We start from the raw sequence: 16,956 nt of genomic DNA on the forward strand, positions 1-16,956 counted from the left end.
AGAAATCTTCACCCCGTGGTAGCTGATCCCTGAACCCTGCTGACAAAGCTTAAGAACACACAGGTCTGGTTTCCAGCCCCAGATGGAAAAGATGCTTCCTCCTGCCTGGCACTGGCCAAAGAGCATCCTGGTTCATAACTGGAATATCTGAGAGGAGGGGGACAGACACCTGCCTCACTAGCCACTTCTCTGCCTTGAAGGCAGCTTGTTAAGGCAGGTTTGGGGCAAGAGGACACACAGACACAGACAGACACAGCTCTCACGCTGCAGGTCCTTGGCTGCAGCCTGTGCATGTCAAGAAGGGCTTGTTGGCCGTTTGTGAAGCGAATGGATATCAATCCAGGGGCTTGGGAGAGGGGGGTCAACAGGGGACTCAGAGCAGGTGCCTGTGGCAGTGACAGTGAGTTGGGCTGAGTTGGAACTTGAGCTTCATTCCCACCTGTGCAGCTGCTCCACTGGGCCGTGCCCAGGAGAAACCTGCTGTCTGTGGAGCAGCCAGGAGCTCAAGTGTTGCCCTTGACTCTTTGCTCTGTTTTGTTCCCTGGGGCTGTGGCAGACCCGGAGTTCCTCACCCAGGGAAGGGGCTGGGATGAGACGTTTTTAAAACGTGTCTGAGGCTGCAAAGAGGAATTCAAACTGTGAGAGAGGGAGGTAGAAATCATCAGCTCTGGGCTTTGGCATTCGCCTAGCAGCTCCCAGCAAGGTTGCTGGTCGGGTGCTGCAGTACCAGGTCACTTCCTTGGAGGGGAGACAGAGAATTAAACTTCCTAAAGCCGGGAAAAAAGCTGGGGGGGCGCTAAATCAATAACCCCCCAGTTCAGCTTGGGCTGGCCGGCCTGGGGACGTGGTGTGGGGCAGCCTGGCAGGAGATAACTGTGTCTGTAGCTCTTTGCTTTGCTGTTGTTTGTGGCAAAGTGTGTGTGTGTGTGTGTGTGTGTGTGTGTGTGTGTGTGGCTGCCCCATGCCAGGGCACTGCCAGGCTGCCGTGCCTGTCCCACCAGGTCCTGGCTCTCTTGCTGGCACCACGGATGCTCTGTGGCCAGCAGTTCACTTCCAGGCTGTGCCAGGGATGGAGGAGAGCTGGGGAGGTGTGAGCTGTGTGCCCTGCAGCGGGTGGGAGAAGGGAGGTGAAGTCCCAGCCGAACTGGCTGGGCCCGGCTTCCCCTCTTGCCCGGGGAGTTTGGGCTGGGTGTGATGGGAGCTCAGCCCCTTCCCCACCAGGAGCAGCGCAGGATGGTGCCTGGGGCCTGTTCTGGGCACTCTGTGAGCCCCATGGCCCCAAAGCACAGAGCAGGTCTGTCCTGCCGTGCCCCGGGGGTGCTGCAGGCAGGTCCTGGATGCTGTGATCTTTAACCCATGGCCGTTCACCCCGGGGGGATGAATGGACCCGAGTGACCCCGGGGGCTTCCACGGGGTGGGTCCCAGGGTGTGCAGGGGGCAGCAGTGCCCAGGGAGGCCTGTGCTCAGAGGCTGTCATGAAAGGGGGTGTCCCTGCAGCCTGGGGCACCGCTGCCCCAGAGCCGGGTGGGTATCTCCCCACCCCTCCTGGCCCCTCAGGAGCCTGCTGGCTTCTGCTGGACTTTGCACCACCCGTGAGGGTGGTATTGATCCTGAAGGAAATGTCAACACAGCCATTAGTGGCAGGACCGCGACCTCGGGCATCCCAGAGCCTGGCTGGCCAGGGGAGGGGGCTGGGCCCAGGGTGACCCCCTGTGCGGTGCCAGAGGCCCGGGCCTGGCCCTGGGGCTCAGGTGTGCCTGGCTCGGGCTGGGCTGGGCTTAGCAGAGTCCTGACCTGGCTCCACAAAAGGAGGGGAGAGGGGAGCACCAGCCCCTGCTGGGGCCTGGGGGGTGGGATTGCGAAACCGCTCCTGCTGGGACCACCCTCCCGGAGCTGCGGCCCCGGCACGCCCCGTGCCTGGCTGCCGGCCCCTCGCTCCCCCGGCAGGGGTGAGGCCGACCCGGGGCGGGGCTGGGGGCCCCTCCGGGCCTGTGCCCAGAGCTGCCCGGCCCCCTGCCCCGAGCCCCCAGCCCCACGTGACCCCCCCTCCTGCTTACACCCCGCTGTGACCTCTGACCCCCGCCCTGACCTTTGACCCAGCGCCCCCTCCCCAGCGCTCCCTGTCCCTTTAAGACCCCCTCCCACCCCGAGCGTAGCGGGGTTGTACCAACCGCACTCCCGCAGAGGGGGAAATCTCCGGCGGCCGCGCGCGCAGCCCATTGGCGGACGACGTGGGCGGAGCGTGTCCCCCCCCCAGCGTGTTTCCCGAGTGGTACGGTCCGCTCTACGTGCCGGCCGCGCCGGGGCGCCGCTGCCGCTGTGGGACGGGCCGCGCCGCGCCGGGCCGGGCGGTGGGTGCTGCGGGGGGACCGGGGCCGGGGCCGGGCGCTGCCGCGGCGGCCGGAGCCGGGGCCCCGCGGCCGGGCTGGCGTCGCGGCGGCTCCGGCGGGGGCGCGGGGAGGGCCGGCAGCGCCGGGCGGGGCGGCGGGGTCGTTGCTGGGAGCGCCGGGCGGGCTCGGCTGCCCCGGGCCGGGGGGTGCCGGGGGCCGGCGGGATTTGGGGGTGGGAGGGGGCTGCGGAGCGGGGAACCAGCCGGGGCTCGGGGGTCCCGCCCAGGGGCTGCGGGGCCGGGCGGGGGGCAGCGCTCGGGCGCTGCTGGGACCCCCCCAGCTCCCTGCTGAGCCTCCGGGGCCGGGAGGGGTGCTCGGGGGCGATGTCCGCCCTGCCCGGCCTCCGCAGCACCGGGCGGCTGCTCGTGCTGCCCCGTCCCGGGCTGCTGCCGCTGAAGAGCCCCTTTCCCTGCCCTTTCCCTGCCCCTTCCCGGCCCCGGCCCCTTCCCTCCCCCGGCCGGTTCGCTGTCGTCCCACCCGGTTCTCCTCACAAACCTTGTCCGATGCTGGGAGATGGTTTATCCCGGGCTCATCCTGCTGGGGAGGCTTCGGCGAGTGAGGTTATCCCCTCGGGGGACGTGCCTGGGGAGGGAGGCGATGGAGCAGCCCCTGCTCGGGAGCGCTGCCGCTGCAGGGGGTGAAGGCACCTGGGCGGCCGGGCTGGGAGCCGGTCCTCAGCCTGGGGCCGGTTCCCGGGAAGCTCTCTGCCTCCTAGGAGGGAAACAGCTGGCGCAGCTCGGGGTCTCCTTGGGGCTGCCTGTGCTTAGACCGTAGTTTAGACCTGTGTTGGGAGCGTGGTGAGCTCTCAGCATCAGAGGAACAGCAGTGCTGGGGGGGGTGTGTAGAGTGGGTGGGTGAGCAGGGTTTGCTCCCTCATCTGAGTGAGTTTGGGAATCTGAAGCGGGTCTGTACTTCAGCAGCTCTTGTATTTCTTAAAGCAGAAGCCTCTGCCCAGCAGCCAGGCTGGGGAAGGAGAGGGAGGATCAAGCTGCTGCTTCTAAAGCCTGAAGTGGTGATGCTGGAGACCCCCCAGCACCCTGTGTGTCCCGTGAGGAGCCGTGGGCTGTGGTTTAGGCTGGTTGCTGGCCCGTGAGCTGTGCTCAGTGGGGTGTGCTGGTGCCCTGTGGTAGCTAGCCAGCAGCCTGCTTTCCTTCAGGGTTTCTGCACCCTCCCAGAAATCCCGGTGCCCTGCTGTGTGGGCACAAAGCAAACCTGCAGATTAACCTGCTGTGGGGGAGGAAATTGGTTTTACTGGGGAAGGGGCTGGTGAGCCAGACCCCTCCTGGGGACCCTGGGGCTGTCACAGCACAGCTTTCTGCTCTCCTTCAGAGGCACCTTGTGGTGGCTGGTTGCTCTGAAAGAGGGTTGGAAGGGCACAGGGCGGGGGGGTTCAGGCTCCCCTGTAGCACCTGGAACTCTGTTTGCAAAATACTTTGTAAAGCAGGGAAGAAACAGGGAGGGGGGAAACCTGACACAGCCTTCTAATCTGGTGTAAAAGCCTTGGGAGGAAGGTGAGGAGTGGGCAGGAAGGAGGAGGCAGTGCCGTGCAGCTGGCTTAACGCTCTGTTAGTTAGTGCTGCTCTAATTGTGACAGAGTGAAACCTCCCGCTCAGTCATCGCCTCCTGCTCAGCCAGTAATCTCTGGGGTGGTACCTTCTGAGTAGCCAGGCTTGGGCAAGTGCTTGCCTTCTGCAACGCTGATTTCTGTTTCTCCCAAGGCAGCCGGAGGAGCTCGAGGGACCAAAGCTGCCTGTCCTGAGGGACGCTGCCTGAGCCGCTGGCTGCTGGAGCTCACGGGACCCCTGGGCAAGGTAACGCCTCGGGCAGCGGGGAGGGGGCTGGCTCTGGGGAAGGGGCTGGCTCTGGGGAGGGGGCTGGCTCTGGGGAGGGGGCTGGCTCTGGGGAAGGGGCTGGCTCTGGGGAGGGGGCTGGCCCAGGGAGGTGGTTGAGTCTCCTTCTCTGGAGATATTCAAGTCTTGTCTGGATGCCTATCTGTGTAATGTGAGATAGCGAGCCTGCTTTGGCAGGGGGGTTGGACCCGATGATCTCTTGAGGTCCCTTCCAACCCCTAAGATTCTGTGATTCTGTGGCTCTGGGGAGGGGGCTGGCTCTGGGGAGGGGGCTGGCTCTGGCTTCTGCACCGAGCTCACCCGCAGCCAGAGCAGCACGTGGAGCTGTGTACAGACAAATCCTGCTGGATCTCTGCTCCAGCTGCTGTGACGCAGCCAAGATAAGGTGTCCTGAGGAGCTTCTGTGCTCGGGTCTGTGCTCCTGCCGCCTCCTCCCCACCTCTGTCCCCTGGTAGGAGGGACGAGCAGCCGTCAGTTCCCTCTGCTGACACTGAACTTTGCTCTGTTTCCTGACGTGTGCTCCCCTCTGTCTGAAAACACAACCTGTAGAACTTGCACAAGTGGCTTTCCCAATGTGATCATTTGATCCCAGCGCTGAGATTACTTACGTGCCCTATTGTTGAGGGTGAGTCACCAGCCCTGCAGTGACAGGTGCACCTCTGCCAGGGCTGGCTCTCTTATAGGGCTCGAAATTCCATATATCAGGACAAACAATTACAGGCTGCTCATAACCTCTTGCTGCTTTTCCCCAAGGAGGCAGTCGAGCCAGTGGCGTGCTGCTCGCTCAGGGAATCCATGGAGTGCAGAAGAGAAGGGCTTGTGTCTCTGGTGGCTCCTCTAAGGTCTGAGGAGCAGCAGAGTTTGACCCATGGTGACAGATCATTTCAGTACTCTTGCTCAGTTAGCAGCCAGTGCTGGGACTCCAGTTGTTCCTGTGCCAGGAATCGGGCAGAGCTGCTCCTTTCTCTTTCCTGCTGTGCAGAGTAGCTGATGGGGGGGTCAGAGTTGAAGATGGGAGTAGGATGGATTATCCTTGGAGAATCAGGATCTGGCAGTGTGTGTGCAGGTCTGCCAGGAAGGTGTAGTAACCAGCTCTGTCTTGGTGGCGCTGGGTCTTGCTGCACGGTTGCTTGTGAAAGGCATCTGTTGACTTGCTCTCCTGGGCCATTGCTAGCATCCCTGGGTTCTAAGTAACTCCAGGCTTCGTAGGAGCCGGCTGATAACACGCTTGCAGGGGTTGTGCAAGCCCTGGTTGTGTAACAGGGCTGTGTGCCCAACTGCTGGAGGTGAGAGGAGCAGCTCGTGTTACCAAGGGAAAGAAAAATCCCCTGTGAAGTGTCTCCTGCCTGTGTTGACCGTGCTGGGGTGGGGTTGGGGAGCTGCAGTTTATGCAACTCAGGGTCAGCCGTTAAGCCTGTGACCCCCCTGACAGGTCTGCTGTCCTCCAGCCTCCTGTCCCTCTGGGGCACGGGGACCCCCACTGTGGGGCTGATGCTCTGGGGTCTGGCAGGGTGTGTGGCTGGGGGGCTGGGCTGGGTCAGGGTCTGTGTTTCACAAGTGGTCAGAAGAGCTCGGGCTGCCCTCCCTCAGCACCTGGGGGGGCCGTAGGGTGACTGCCCAGGCTTCTGGCAGGGCAGCCAGCTGTGAAGCCTGGCTGTGGGACCAGGAGGACAGCTGATGTAAGGGTTGTGCAGGAACACCTCTGTCCTTAGAGCAGGGAGCCTGGGAATGTCTGCAGAGCTCTCGTGCCCTCAGGGGAAAGGTACCTTGCAGAGTGTCCTGGGTCCACACAGACTGGCTTGGTGGGTGGTAAATAACTTCCCAGAACATACTGTTCTGATCAGTCTTGATGGTTCTCAAACCTTTGCTGGCCCTGTTTAACCATGTGCCCCTGATGCTCCACCAGCTGGTGGTTTCAAAGGAGCAGCCTTAGAGGGTTTTGCCATCCAAACTCTTCCCTGTGGAAGAAGTTGAAGGCTCACCCTGCCCATGGTGCTCTCCTGGCAGCGGCTGCAGGGAGGATCACAGCTCACCACACAGACCCTCAGCAGAGGCAGGCAGGGGCTGCTTTTCACTGAACTGCCACTGGTGCTGGCACTGGGTACAACACTCAGGATGGAAAATACCAGCACTGCCCTCGTGATCTTGAAAACCATCCTCAGCAGGACCTGAACCATGCGAGCTATGTGCCTGAATCAGTTGGCTGAGTCGTTGGCACAGGGATGGTCTAAACCCCCACAGCCTTGTCCCAGCTCCCCAGCACTGGTGGTGTTGAGACCCCTGTTGAGCTTCTGAACCAGGCCTGACACGTGAGGCACTGCCTCTTGCCCCTCCCTGGGAGGGGAGGCTGGGAGCAGGGTTACTGAGCAGGGGGCTCTTTTCACAGGCTCCTCTCAGGTTTTGTTTATCCTGTAATCCTCAGTGTTTGTTTTTCTGTGCTGGCTGGAGTTAATCTGAGTGAAACAAGGTGCTCAGGTGCCTGAGCTGGTGAGATGCCCCACATCCTTGATTACAGGTTGCAAGAGAGGCTTTTGTCTGGGGAAGGGAAGCATGCAGATTCAGTAACTCAGGGTTGCTTTCTTTTAAGGCAGCTTGGCAAGCTGGAATTACTCCTTGTGTTGGATAATGCTCTGAGGCCTTTGGCTCAGCATACTGGGCTGGCTGTGTAGCCCCACCTTGCTGTGCCCAGGGGGTAGAGTTGCTTTCTGCCTCAATAAAACCCTTCCTCCTCTTGGTATTCTCTTCTGTGCTTTTCCAGCTGCTCTCCTGTCCTTGAATAAGACCTATTGGCCAGGAAAAAAAATCCAAGTGTGACAGTGAGAGCTCAAATATGCAGCATTTCAGGCTCCAGACTGGGTGATGTGTGCTCTGCATCTGCCTCCTGCCCAAAATAGCAGCTCTGCCGACGTCTGAGCCGCTGTGTCAAGGTCTGGCTGGAAGAGACCTTGTGCAGCAAGAGGAATTTGTTCTGCCTCACCAGAAAAGCCCAGCTTGGAGCTGGGGTTGTGCCTTGCACAGCTCCAGGCACTGCTGCAGCCGTTCTCTCCGTTTAGGTGGGGGTTTCCAGCTTGGTGGATGGTCCACGGAGTCGCTTTCCCCGTCCTGTGAGAGAGACTCTGCTGCTTTCCACCCTCCTCTGTGGAGCTGCTGGTGGTTAATGGGAAGCTGTGGGGTGTGCTGGGATTTTTTGGGGTTTTAAATACAAGGGAAGGACGTGATAGGGATGTGGTCAGTGTTGTGAAAGCCAAACCTCACCACCGTGGGCACCGGTGAAAGTCACCCCTGGCTCACCGCTGCCCGGGGCTGTGATGAGGAAGGTGTACCTGTGGCTGTGGTGAGGAAGGTGTGCCTGGGGCTGCTCTCTGCCCTGTCCACAGCCAGCACCGAGGCAAGGAAGCAGGGAGGCTGTGGGGTGAGCCCCCCCACCCCAAAGCAGGGAGCCTGTGCAGCCCAGACCAAGCCCAGCTGCTCCTCTGGCCAGAGCAAAGTGCTCTTGTTGAGGGGAAACGGATCCCCATGCTGCAGAGAAAAGGCTAATCCCAGGGCTGGTGAAGGCCATGTGGAACAACCTGGGCCAGATGAAACGCTCTGCTGTTGCTGAGCAGAGCACTGCTCTTCCTGCCAGCTCTCCTTTTGCTGAAAAGGCAGGAAAAAGGAGCTAATTTGAAACTTGCCGAAGCCGGTGACTGGCACAGGCTGGTGTAAACAGAACTCCTCATGCCAGTCGCTTCCATTCACGGCCAGAGAGGAAGGAGAGACTATCTGGGTTTGCCCCAGGGGTCTCCTTGCCCAGTACCACACACCAGCAGCCAGGCAAGGCTTCGCTGCCCTGGGCTTCAGAAGAGCCTGGGTGCAGGAGTCCGGCAGTGCCACCTGCCCTCTGCTGCCGACCCTCTTCCTTCCTCGCCAGCTGGTGTCCCCGGGACTCCTCTTCCTGGTGCACGTCAGTAACCCGCCCGTCCTGGGTCTGCAGTGGGTGAAAGCAGAAAGCCCTTTGCTGGTCACAAGACCGGGTGTCTGTTTGTAAGCCAGCCCCTTCCTGAGGGGCTGTGCTCAGCTTCCCTCCCGTGCTGCTGCCTGGGCCAGCTCTCAGCAAGCTTGGCAGATGCTGTGGGGATAGGGACCCATGGGGGGGTTCTTTTATCCTCCCAGGTGTTTTAGTTGGTTTTTAGGTTGGTTTCTGTGTACTTTGCTGTGGTTTCTGAAGCTTGGGCTGCAGGTCAGCGCTGTACAAAGGGCAGGAATTCCCATTTGCTGTTTCCACTCTGTTTCCATCGGTCCTGAAGCTGTCCCTTGCTCTGTGCCACGATGCCAGCAGAAATAACTGAGCTCTGCTTTAAAACTGTGAGGTTTTGGGGCATTTTTAAAGGCTGCTGCTTGAGGCTGGTCCCCTGCAAGGATGGTCACCACGAGGGAAAGGGTGATCCCTGGGGCAGGGCAGGCATGTGGTGGGGAGGAGGGGCTGGTCCTGTACATCCATCTGCTCCTAGGAGACTGAGGTTTGGTCCTTCTCCACCAGACCTTGTGAAAGTGCTGACATCCCCAGCCCCACAGAGCTCCCAGCACCACAGACCAGGGCAGCAGCGCTTCCGCTTCGCTCCCTCATGTGCTGAGTCAGTGGCACGAGGGCCATGGTCATGTGGCTGCAGAGAGCAGGGGGAGTGCAGCTCTGTCCCCTTCCCCTGGGACCGTGGGGGGCTGTTACTGGGAGTGTGAACTGGAGAAAGCTGGTGTGGAAGAGCTGGTGGCTTCCCGGGTGCGCGCGGCTGGCGGGGACTCGCTCGGGTTCCCCCTGACAGGGGACAGTCCTGGGGTAGGTTCCTTGCTGGGGGTGGGCTGGCTGGCATGGAGGGACTGGGCGCCCCAGGGCTCGTCTTGGTGGGGGGACACATGGTGATCTCGGTCTGGCAGGCGTGGTTTGACTTCACCAGCTGCCAGGGGTTAGCTGGGACAGGCTGCACCTTGCTGTGTGGGGAGGCTTGGCTGCCTGCGCCCTGCCAAGCGCCGTCTGCGTGGCACCCAGCGCCGGGGCCGTGTCATGCCGAGGGTGACTAGTGGCCCTGTGTGTGGTGATGTCACTCGGTTGTCACTGGCTTTATGTGCACAGGCTGCAGAACAGCCCTGCTGCCCGCAGCTCTGGTTATCTGCGGGTGTCCAAAGGACACTGGTGGCACCTGGGCGCTGTTGGAACGGGTGTGCAGCCTTTGAGCTGCCCTGTGTGGGGCAGGCAGAGTCCGTAGGGCACAGTGGGGCTTGTGCCTGTCACCACCTGGGTGTGCAGGGGTCATGGGGAGCCCTCTGCGCTGAGCTGGGCTTGGGGGCTGCTTGGTGCTACGGGCTGGTGGGATCCTGGTCTTGGGCTGGATCCTGGTTATCCAGAGGTGGAGCAGCGAGCAGGGCTGTGCTTGGTCTGCAGCCTTCCTCTCAGGGGAGCAGGGTGGGGGTGTGCTGGTGATGGTGCAGAGCTTGGCCACTTGAGTTTGGAGCCAGAGTCACAGGCTGTGGTCCTGGGCTGGAACCAGGAAGCCAGATTGCCTTGAGATACTTGAAACTCCTCACAAATGTCACACACATAAAAAGGGACTTCAGCAGAAAGAGCCAGTGTCCTGCCCCTGGCCAGCCCAGCCCGGAGACAGGGCGGTCTGGTCACTGGCAGACACCACGACCTGAGTCTCACACACTGGTGGGAAGGGGAGACCTCCCAGGGGTGTTTCGTGACAGGGACAGTTCAGGGCTCCAGAGAGCTTTTGGGGTGTCTGCAGCACCATCTCCCAGTGCTGCCACGGGCTGTGCACAGGAGAGGGGGAAGAACAGCCACCTTTGGGGTGCTCCCCATCCCACCTTGTGTGCTGTGATGCTGGTTTGGGATGCTGGGCAGTGCTGGCACCTCCAGCTCAGGTGGAAGTCGTGGGGGATCTGAGGATGCTCCCAGCTGGGGGTGTGCGTGGGAAGGAGGATCACATCTGTGGGGAGGGCATCTGTTTGGCAGCACCGAGCTGTGCAGGAAGGGTCCCTGGTGGTTGAATGCTTACAGGCTGCTGAGTACCAAGCGAATTCCCAGGAGCAGGAGCTGTGTTTGGAGGCTGAAGAGCTTCAGAATGATCTTCCAGAATGCTGTGAGTTTCTGTGTGCTGTGGATGCCTCACATCTCAGCTGAAGCTGGGTGCTGCACACCAGACACTGTGTGCATACACAAGGATCCAGGCACCAGAGCCATCATCCACAAACACAGAAAGGGGGGAAGAAGGGGAAATGGAAGTTTGTCTAATCCTGACTGAAGATACAGTGAGCACTGGGGGTAAATAGCTGCCTCTGAAACCAGTGCCAGGGGAGCTTTACTTCTGCATTGTAGATTTCTTTTCCTCTCTTTAAAAGCCCGATTTGATTCTGGGGGGGTCCTTCCAGGGACTGCTGGATTGCCAGGGTGGCTACATTCCAAGTAAGAGACAGATTTCCTTTCACTGGAGGTAGAAAAGGGTGTGTATTTGAACTTGGATTGTTGTGACCTTCTGGAAACCGTTACAGCCCACTAGGTAACACTGGGATAGACTGGGGAATAACCTTCCTGCCCTAGGTGAAGCCAGTTAAATAGTTCCTGAGTTGTGACAGCCCTTTAAAAGAAAGCAGTGTGAGGTCTGATTCCACACCCTTTGCTGTTCTCTTGCTGGATCTAGGCAAACCCTTTCCTGCAGGTGGGGATGGTGAAGGGAGAGCAAAAAGAAAAGCCTGTAGCTAGGGTGTAGGGCTTGAATAACGAAATGCCTGGGACCAGATGGAGCCCATCATCAAAATCAAAGCAGTGCTGGTGTCTTTGGCTCCATCCCTGGAGAAGGACTGTGTTTCCTGCCAGGGTCAGGGGCTGGTAGGTCACCTTCGTGCTTTGGGGGTTTGTGAGTGAAGGGAGCAGACCAGGCTGAGCCCCTGGCTGTGCACCAGACCTGTAAGCCTCCAGACACGGTGTTTATCCCTCGGGCTGTGGGGAGTGAGTGGGTGGTCCAGCTGCAGCTGGAGGGTTCCCCTTTGAAGCGCTGGAGAGCTGCAGCGTGGGGAAGGCCAGGAGCTGGTACAGCCTCCTCCCCCTGTGCCTGCTCAGCTGCCTTCCCAAGGATGCTCCTTGCTGAGAGGCACCGCTTTTGGGGAGCAGACCACCTCCAGAGGCTGGAAGAGGCAACACCCCTGCAGCTGCTGCTCGTCCCCTCTGCTCCAGAGGCTGGAGCTCTGCTGCTTTGGGCATGGCAGTGAGCTGCTGCTGGAGGTGCAGCTCTCACCTTGCTGCTCAGCCAGGAACTCGGTCTCTTGCCCAGCGTAAGGGCAGCTGGTGAATGCCCACGGGGGGTTATCTGGAGCTGGGAGGGGACTTGGGGGGGCAGGTGTTGCAGCCTGAACACATTCCTCCTCGGGCTGGCTGCTCTCACCAAAGCCATGTCTAGCTTGACACTCTCCTCTGTGTGCAGTGAGTTACAGGGATGCTGCTGTGCCCTGGTGAGGAGGCTTTCCTAGGGCTCAGCTCCTCTGAGTGCTGAATTCGGTGCTCTGAGGGAAAGGGCTGTAGCACCTGCCCAAATCCAGCTCAGCACGGTCTCCATCAGCCCCAGGCTTTCTCCTGGCTTCCTCTCTGCAGAGGTTTGTCCTGTGCCTCCTGTGCTGTGGGAAGGGGCTTGGGAAGGTGATAAACCTGCAGTGTTTTCCCCCCCCACCAGTGTGTTCCTTCAGTGTCAGTGGCTGGACCCACTCCTCACTCATTTTTGGGAGCCCAGCACGGAGGAGGAGAGGGACCCTGCTAGGAGCTCTGCATTTTTGGCAGCTAAGCTCCAGCTGTGGAGGCTTTAGCTGACAGTTTAGTCTACAGCTGTACATAAATAACAGGCAGCTCTTGCCTGTGCTGAGCTGCAGCGATGGAAAGGGGGGAGGACAGCCTGACCTGCCTGATGGAGAACAGGCAATTCCCTTGTCTGCAGTTGCATCACTGGTGTTCTTTCTTCCACCCTCCTGCTTAGTGTCCTTTCTGGGAATATAATGGGAAGCTCTGCAGAGGTGGTTTAGTGCCCTTCACAGCATGGGGCATTACATGGTGCCTGGATTAAATTTCACAGGGGGCTGAGAGCTGCAGAAACACCCAGGACCCACCCGTGGGGGCTGCCAGGCGGCTGTGGGCTCTGCCTGCCCTCCCCAGGACTGCCTCTCACAGCCTGTGATCCAGAACTCTGTGTCCTCTGGCACCAGGCTTGTCCTGTTCTCCCTCAGGAGCATTCCCTAAGCATCACCTTCCCTCTTCCCTCCCGGTGTGACAGCGTGACCTTGGCTCCAGTCGTGCCACCTCTTGGCCAGGCACAGCGTGGGGTGTGCTGCTGCTCTTCAGCCTCCCTGAAGGGCTGGTCAGGCACAGCATGGGGTGTGCTGCTGCTCTTCAGCTGCCCTGGCACTTTCCTGTGCCAGGCCCAGCTTTGCCCAAGGGGTGAACGTTCCCCTCGGCCACACGACGTGGCCTCTCTGGTGGCACCTCTACAGCTCCCAGTCGCTTCTCTGGGTGCAAGTTCAAATGTCCATGGTCCCCTGGGCTGGCAGGGTGCCCAAGTACGAGAGGAGAGTCACTTTGCCCTTACAAATCAAGTTGTGAGTTAATTATCTGTTTGCTTGGACAGAGTGTGTCCTTGCCTGTTGGGAAGATAATCTTGCGATCCGGACCGGGGTCAGAGGAGTTCAGAGCTTTGGCAGAGCAGAGGGAGGGAGGGGGGGGTGGGTGGTTCCCTGGGGAAGGACAGGGGCCACTTGGGGACTCGAGGGCTGGGTCCTGGTCCCCTGTGCTACCGCAGGCTGTGGCTGTGGCCACGGGCAAGGCACAGGTCGCTTAACCTCTGCCTCAGCAAATGGGAAGGAGTAGTTGAAGGAGGTGGTTAAACTGGGAAGAGAGGAGAGTGGAGGGGACTGGGAAGCCTGAAACCCAGAAAGGTGGATGGTAAATCCAGTCTGCGCATGGAGGTGATGAGTAAATCAGAAGTATCCATCACTTGTGTTGTAACGATGTGGTGTGGGTGTGCTCATGGAAGTACCCTGCCACGGTCCTGCCCTGAGGTTTATAAGCACAGCAGTAGGTCCAGGGTGCCCCATCACCTTGTGGAAAGATGGAGAAAGGCCCCAGTCTGGGGGGGTGGCTGGAAGAGTGGGGTCTCCCCACTGCTGTAGTAAAGGCTGGCTGTTTGTTGGGGAGTTAGTAGGAACCAGGTTGGGCTCCCTGACGAGTGTGGGGCTGCTTCAGTGATGCTGGCAGAGGCGGTGTGGAAATCCCTTGATGATCAGTGTGGAGGCAGCAGGGAAGGAGAAGCTTGGTGGGACAGTGAGGTACCTTGGGGTGCAAAGGGATTTTTGGGTGTCGTGGTGCAGAGTCCCTCCCCAGAGACTTGTTGGGCTGCCTACCTCAACTATATGCTAACCCTAGGAGTAAGCATGTAGTGGAAAAGCACTCTGAACAGCCTTAATGCTCTTCTGGTGTTCTCAGCACTGTGTGATGCTGGTGTTGGTGTGTCCTTTGCTTCCAGTGCCTCTGAGCATCATGGGGGCTGCCGGCGTGGAACCCACCATCTCCCCTCCCGACACCGCTGCTCAGCAAGACTCTCTCTTCAGCATGACAGACCTGTTCCTCATCTCCCTCATCACCGGGCTCTTCACCTACTGGTTCTTCTTCCGCAAGAAAAAGGAGGAAGTCCCAGACCTGCCCAAGATGCAGACAGTGTGAGTAACAGCTCGTGGGGTGAGTGTAACTCCCCTGCGCCCTGTGCTGGGTCCTTGGCGGGTGTGTGGGAAGCTCATCGGGGTTCTGGGAAGTCCCCAGGTGCAGGGGCTCAGTCCCAGAGTGTGGTTCTGTCCCCTTGCAGTGCAGAAATCCCTGAGGAAGAGCCGGGCTGCAGTTGTGCCTGACCCCACTGCGTGGCCCGAGTCAGCAACTGGCCTTTCGCAACGAGGCACGGAGAGGCCAGGCAGAAAAGCCCCTGGCTGCACTTCAGAGCTCTTGAAGATTGCTTTGGCTATCCTCTGTGGCTTCTGATAAAAGTCCCATTTAGATAAATCTGGAGAAAGGTGGACTTGCTCTTAAGCAGGTTTCCTATCGGGGATCTTATCTGTCTTTAACTGTGAAGAGAAGAAAAAGTCTTGGGGAGCTGGGAGGTAGTTCCTGGCCGTGAGCTGCTTGGCAGCTCTTGTGAAACGTGCTTGGCTTTGCTGCCAGGTTACTGCAGCAGCTGGAGCCTGGATTTGGGGAGGGAGAGGTCCTCGTTCCACCCTGCCTTCTGCAGAGCTCAGGAGCGAGCTGCCTTGGTGGGGATCTGGGTGTGTTGAGTTCCTTGTCACAGTCACACACCAAGCTGAACAGCAGAGTCGCTGTGGCTGCGCCAGCGAGATGACCTGCTGGAAACAGGCTTCTCCCCGTGGAGCTTCCTGGGGCTGCTCTGGCAGGGAATCCCCCCAGTCCCTCGTTTCAGAGCTGCACAGCCCGGCGTGGAAAGGGGCTGAGGCAGGACCTGTCTGCAGGCGGCTCAGATGGGGGTGTTTGGGGTAAGGGAAGGACTTTCAGTGGGGGACTGATGCTCCTGTGGAACAGCCAGATCAATCCCAGGGGCAGCTGTGGGTCTGTTGCCTCAGACCTTAGTGGGTTACGCTGCTTTTATGGTTTCAGGGCTCATCTTCCAGGGTTTGTGCCATAATTCAGGTCCTGAAAAGGAGCAGGTTTGGTCATCTCCTTTCAGCTCTGGTCAGAGGAGAGCCTTTTCCTCTGGCAGCCAGGTCTCTTGCACCCAGGTAACGGGACGAGAGGCACGCGGCGCACAGCAGCCCCTCGGGCAGGGGGCACACAGGGGCAAGAGGATGGGGGGTACATTTTCTGTCAGGGAGGGGTTGAAAGGACAAGATGTCCCTGGCTGCAGCACCTCGTGCAGGTGCACGAGGCTGGGAGCTCCTTGGCCTTATCTGGGAATTCGTTGGCTGGGTGAGATCCTCTCCCTCTCCTGCCTGCGGGGAGGGCTGTGTGTGCCGGGGTGTGTGGTTGCCTCTGGAGGTGGTAAGGAGCAGGGCTGTGTGTGCTGAGAGCTGAGATGCCTGGAGAGGTGGCCCTGTCAGTCTGAAAATAGGTCTTGACGTGGTGCAGCTTGCCTGGGAGAGCCCCTGTGCTCACCGTTCTTGTGACTGGTTCCCCTGGCACCCGTCCTGTGCAGCTCCCCCGGGCGCTGCCGTGCCCAGCCACACTGGAAGGGGCTCACAGGGGGCTCACCGACCGCCCGAGGCTGGAGGGGGTTTTGGCTGTGACCTGGCAGGTGTTTCCCTGTGTCTCCTGTGAGGGGTCCGTGCTGCCTGGGAGCTGCCTGGCAGGGAGAGGATCCGCTGGCAGAGCAGAGCTTCCAGTCACCGGTAAACAGGGAGGAGAGCTGAGCTTGCTCTGGACTTCTCTGACTCACCAGAACAAGGGGCAGGCAGGTGAGGAATGAGAGGAGGCTCTGCACTGGTTTTATCCCCTGGGCATTAACCCTGACCCTGCCCTTGCCTGCTGCTCTGCCCACAAGCCAAGGCTGGGGCTGGCGGCACGTCCATCCCCAGGGATGGGGACAGCCACTTCCTACACCCTTTGCAGTGTGTTTTGTGGGACACTTGGAGCAGACTGGAAAAGGAGTGGGGAAAACAAGCTTGTGCAGCCTGGGGTTTCCTTCCCTCCTGTCGTCCCTGAGTCTGGGGTGGAGTTTCCTTTCTGATGAAGAAGCAAATCGGCAAGATACAGGATCACACTGTCAGCTGCTGGCTGGCTGGGCAGAGAGCTGGTCCATGGCAGGCCTGTCTGCAGGCAGGGAAGCTGGCTCGGCCCTGTGGAGGCAGAGAGCCCTTGGTGGGGCTGTCTCCTGCTGAAGCAGAGCGCCTTGGGCTCGAGAGGGGTTGCTTTTCCTCGGAACACGCTCTGTCTTGAATTGCCAAACTGTCCTGAGCTGCTTTGTCTGGTGGTATTTGAACTGTTGGAGAGGGGTCAGAGGAGCCCCGGGGATGCTCAGAGGGCTGGAGCAGCTCCCCATGGAGAGAGGCTGAGGGAGCTGGGCTGGGTCAGCCTGGAGAAGAGAAGGCTGTGGGGGGACCTCATTGCAGCCTCCCCGTCCCTGAAGGGACCCCAGGAACAGGAGGGGAATGGGCTTGTTAAAGGGCAGAGACTGGCAGGACAAGGGGATGGAGTGAAGCTGAAGGAGGGAAGGGGGAGATTGGATATTAGAGGGAAGCTCTTTACAGAGAGAGTGGTGAGGGGCTGGAACAGGCTGCCCAGAGAGGGGGTGGGTGCCCCATCCCTGGGGGTGTCCAAGGCCAGGTTGGATGGGACCCTGGGCAACCTTGTGTAGCTCCAGGCCTGGAGGTTGGTGTCCCTGCCTGTGGCAGGGGGTTGGGGCTCTGGGACCCTTGGGGTCCCTCCCAGCCCAGACCAGTCTGTGACTGGGTGATGGTTGCTGCTGTGTTGCTTTGGCTCTCAACTTCAGGCTCAGCCTGGGAAGGCAGGAGGTCGGATCCCTCAGGAGGCTGTTGCTTTAGCACGTGTGTTTGCAGCGTGGGGGGTGCAAGTGGAGTCTGATCTGAACACGGGGTCTGGCACCTCAGAACCCTTCTGGGTGTTTCTGGGAGCCTCTGCTGAGCAGCAGCCTTGGGCAATCCCTGCCAGCTCAGCAGGGTCACCAGAGGAACTGCTGCTGCTGCGCCTG

General features: G+C 60.0%; 1 protein-coding gene across 3 annotated transcripts in view; it reads left to right on the forward strand.

The window, feature by feature from the left end:
• Positions 1–2,329: 2,329 nt before the first annotated feature.
• The window catches only part of POR (cytochrome p450 oxidoreductase), a 28,448-nt gene continuing 13,821 nt past the window's right edge, over positions 2,330–16,956 (forward strand). For 2 of the 3 annotated variants that reach the window (XR_014617714.1, XM_084272795.1), the window contains exons 1-3: positions 2,330–2,351; positions 4,113–4,201; positions 13,777–13,969. Coding sequence is in view for 2 of the 3 variants with exons in the window: in XM_084272795.1 (XP_084128921.1) it covers positions 13,791–13,969 (179 nt within the window). In the remaining variant the exon portion in view is untranslated. Of the gene's footprint in view, positions 2,352–4,112; positions 4,202–13,752; positions 13,970–16,956 lie in introns of those variants that run through there. The other variant, XM_084272796.1, reaches the window with a different exon arrangement.

Source organism: Gallinula chloropus (genome assembly GCF_964237585.1).
Source record: "Gallinula chloropus genome assembly, chromosome: 19".
Taxonomy (NCBI): domain Eukaryota; kingdom Metazoa; phylum Chordata; class Aves; order Gruiformes; family Rallidae; genus Gallinula; species Gallinula chloropus.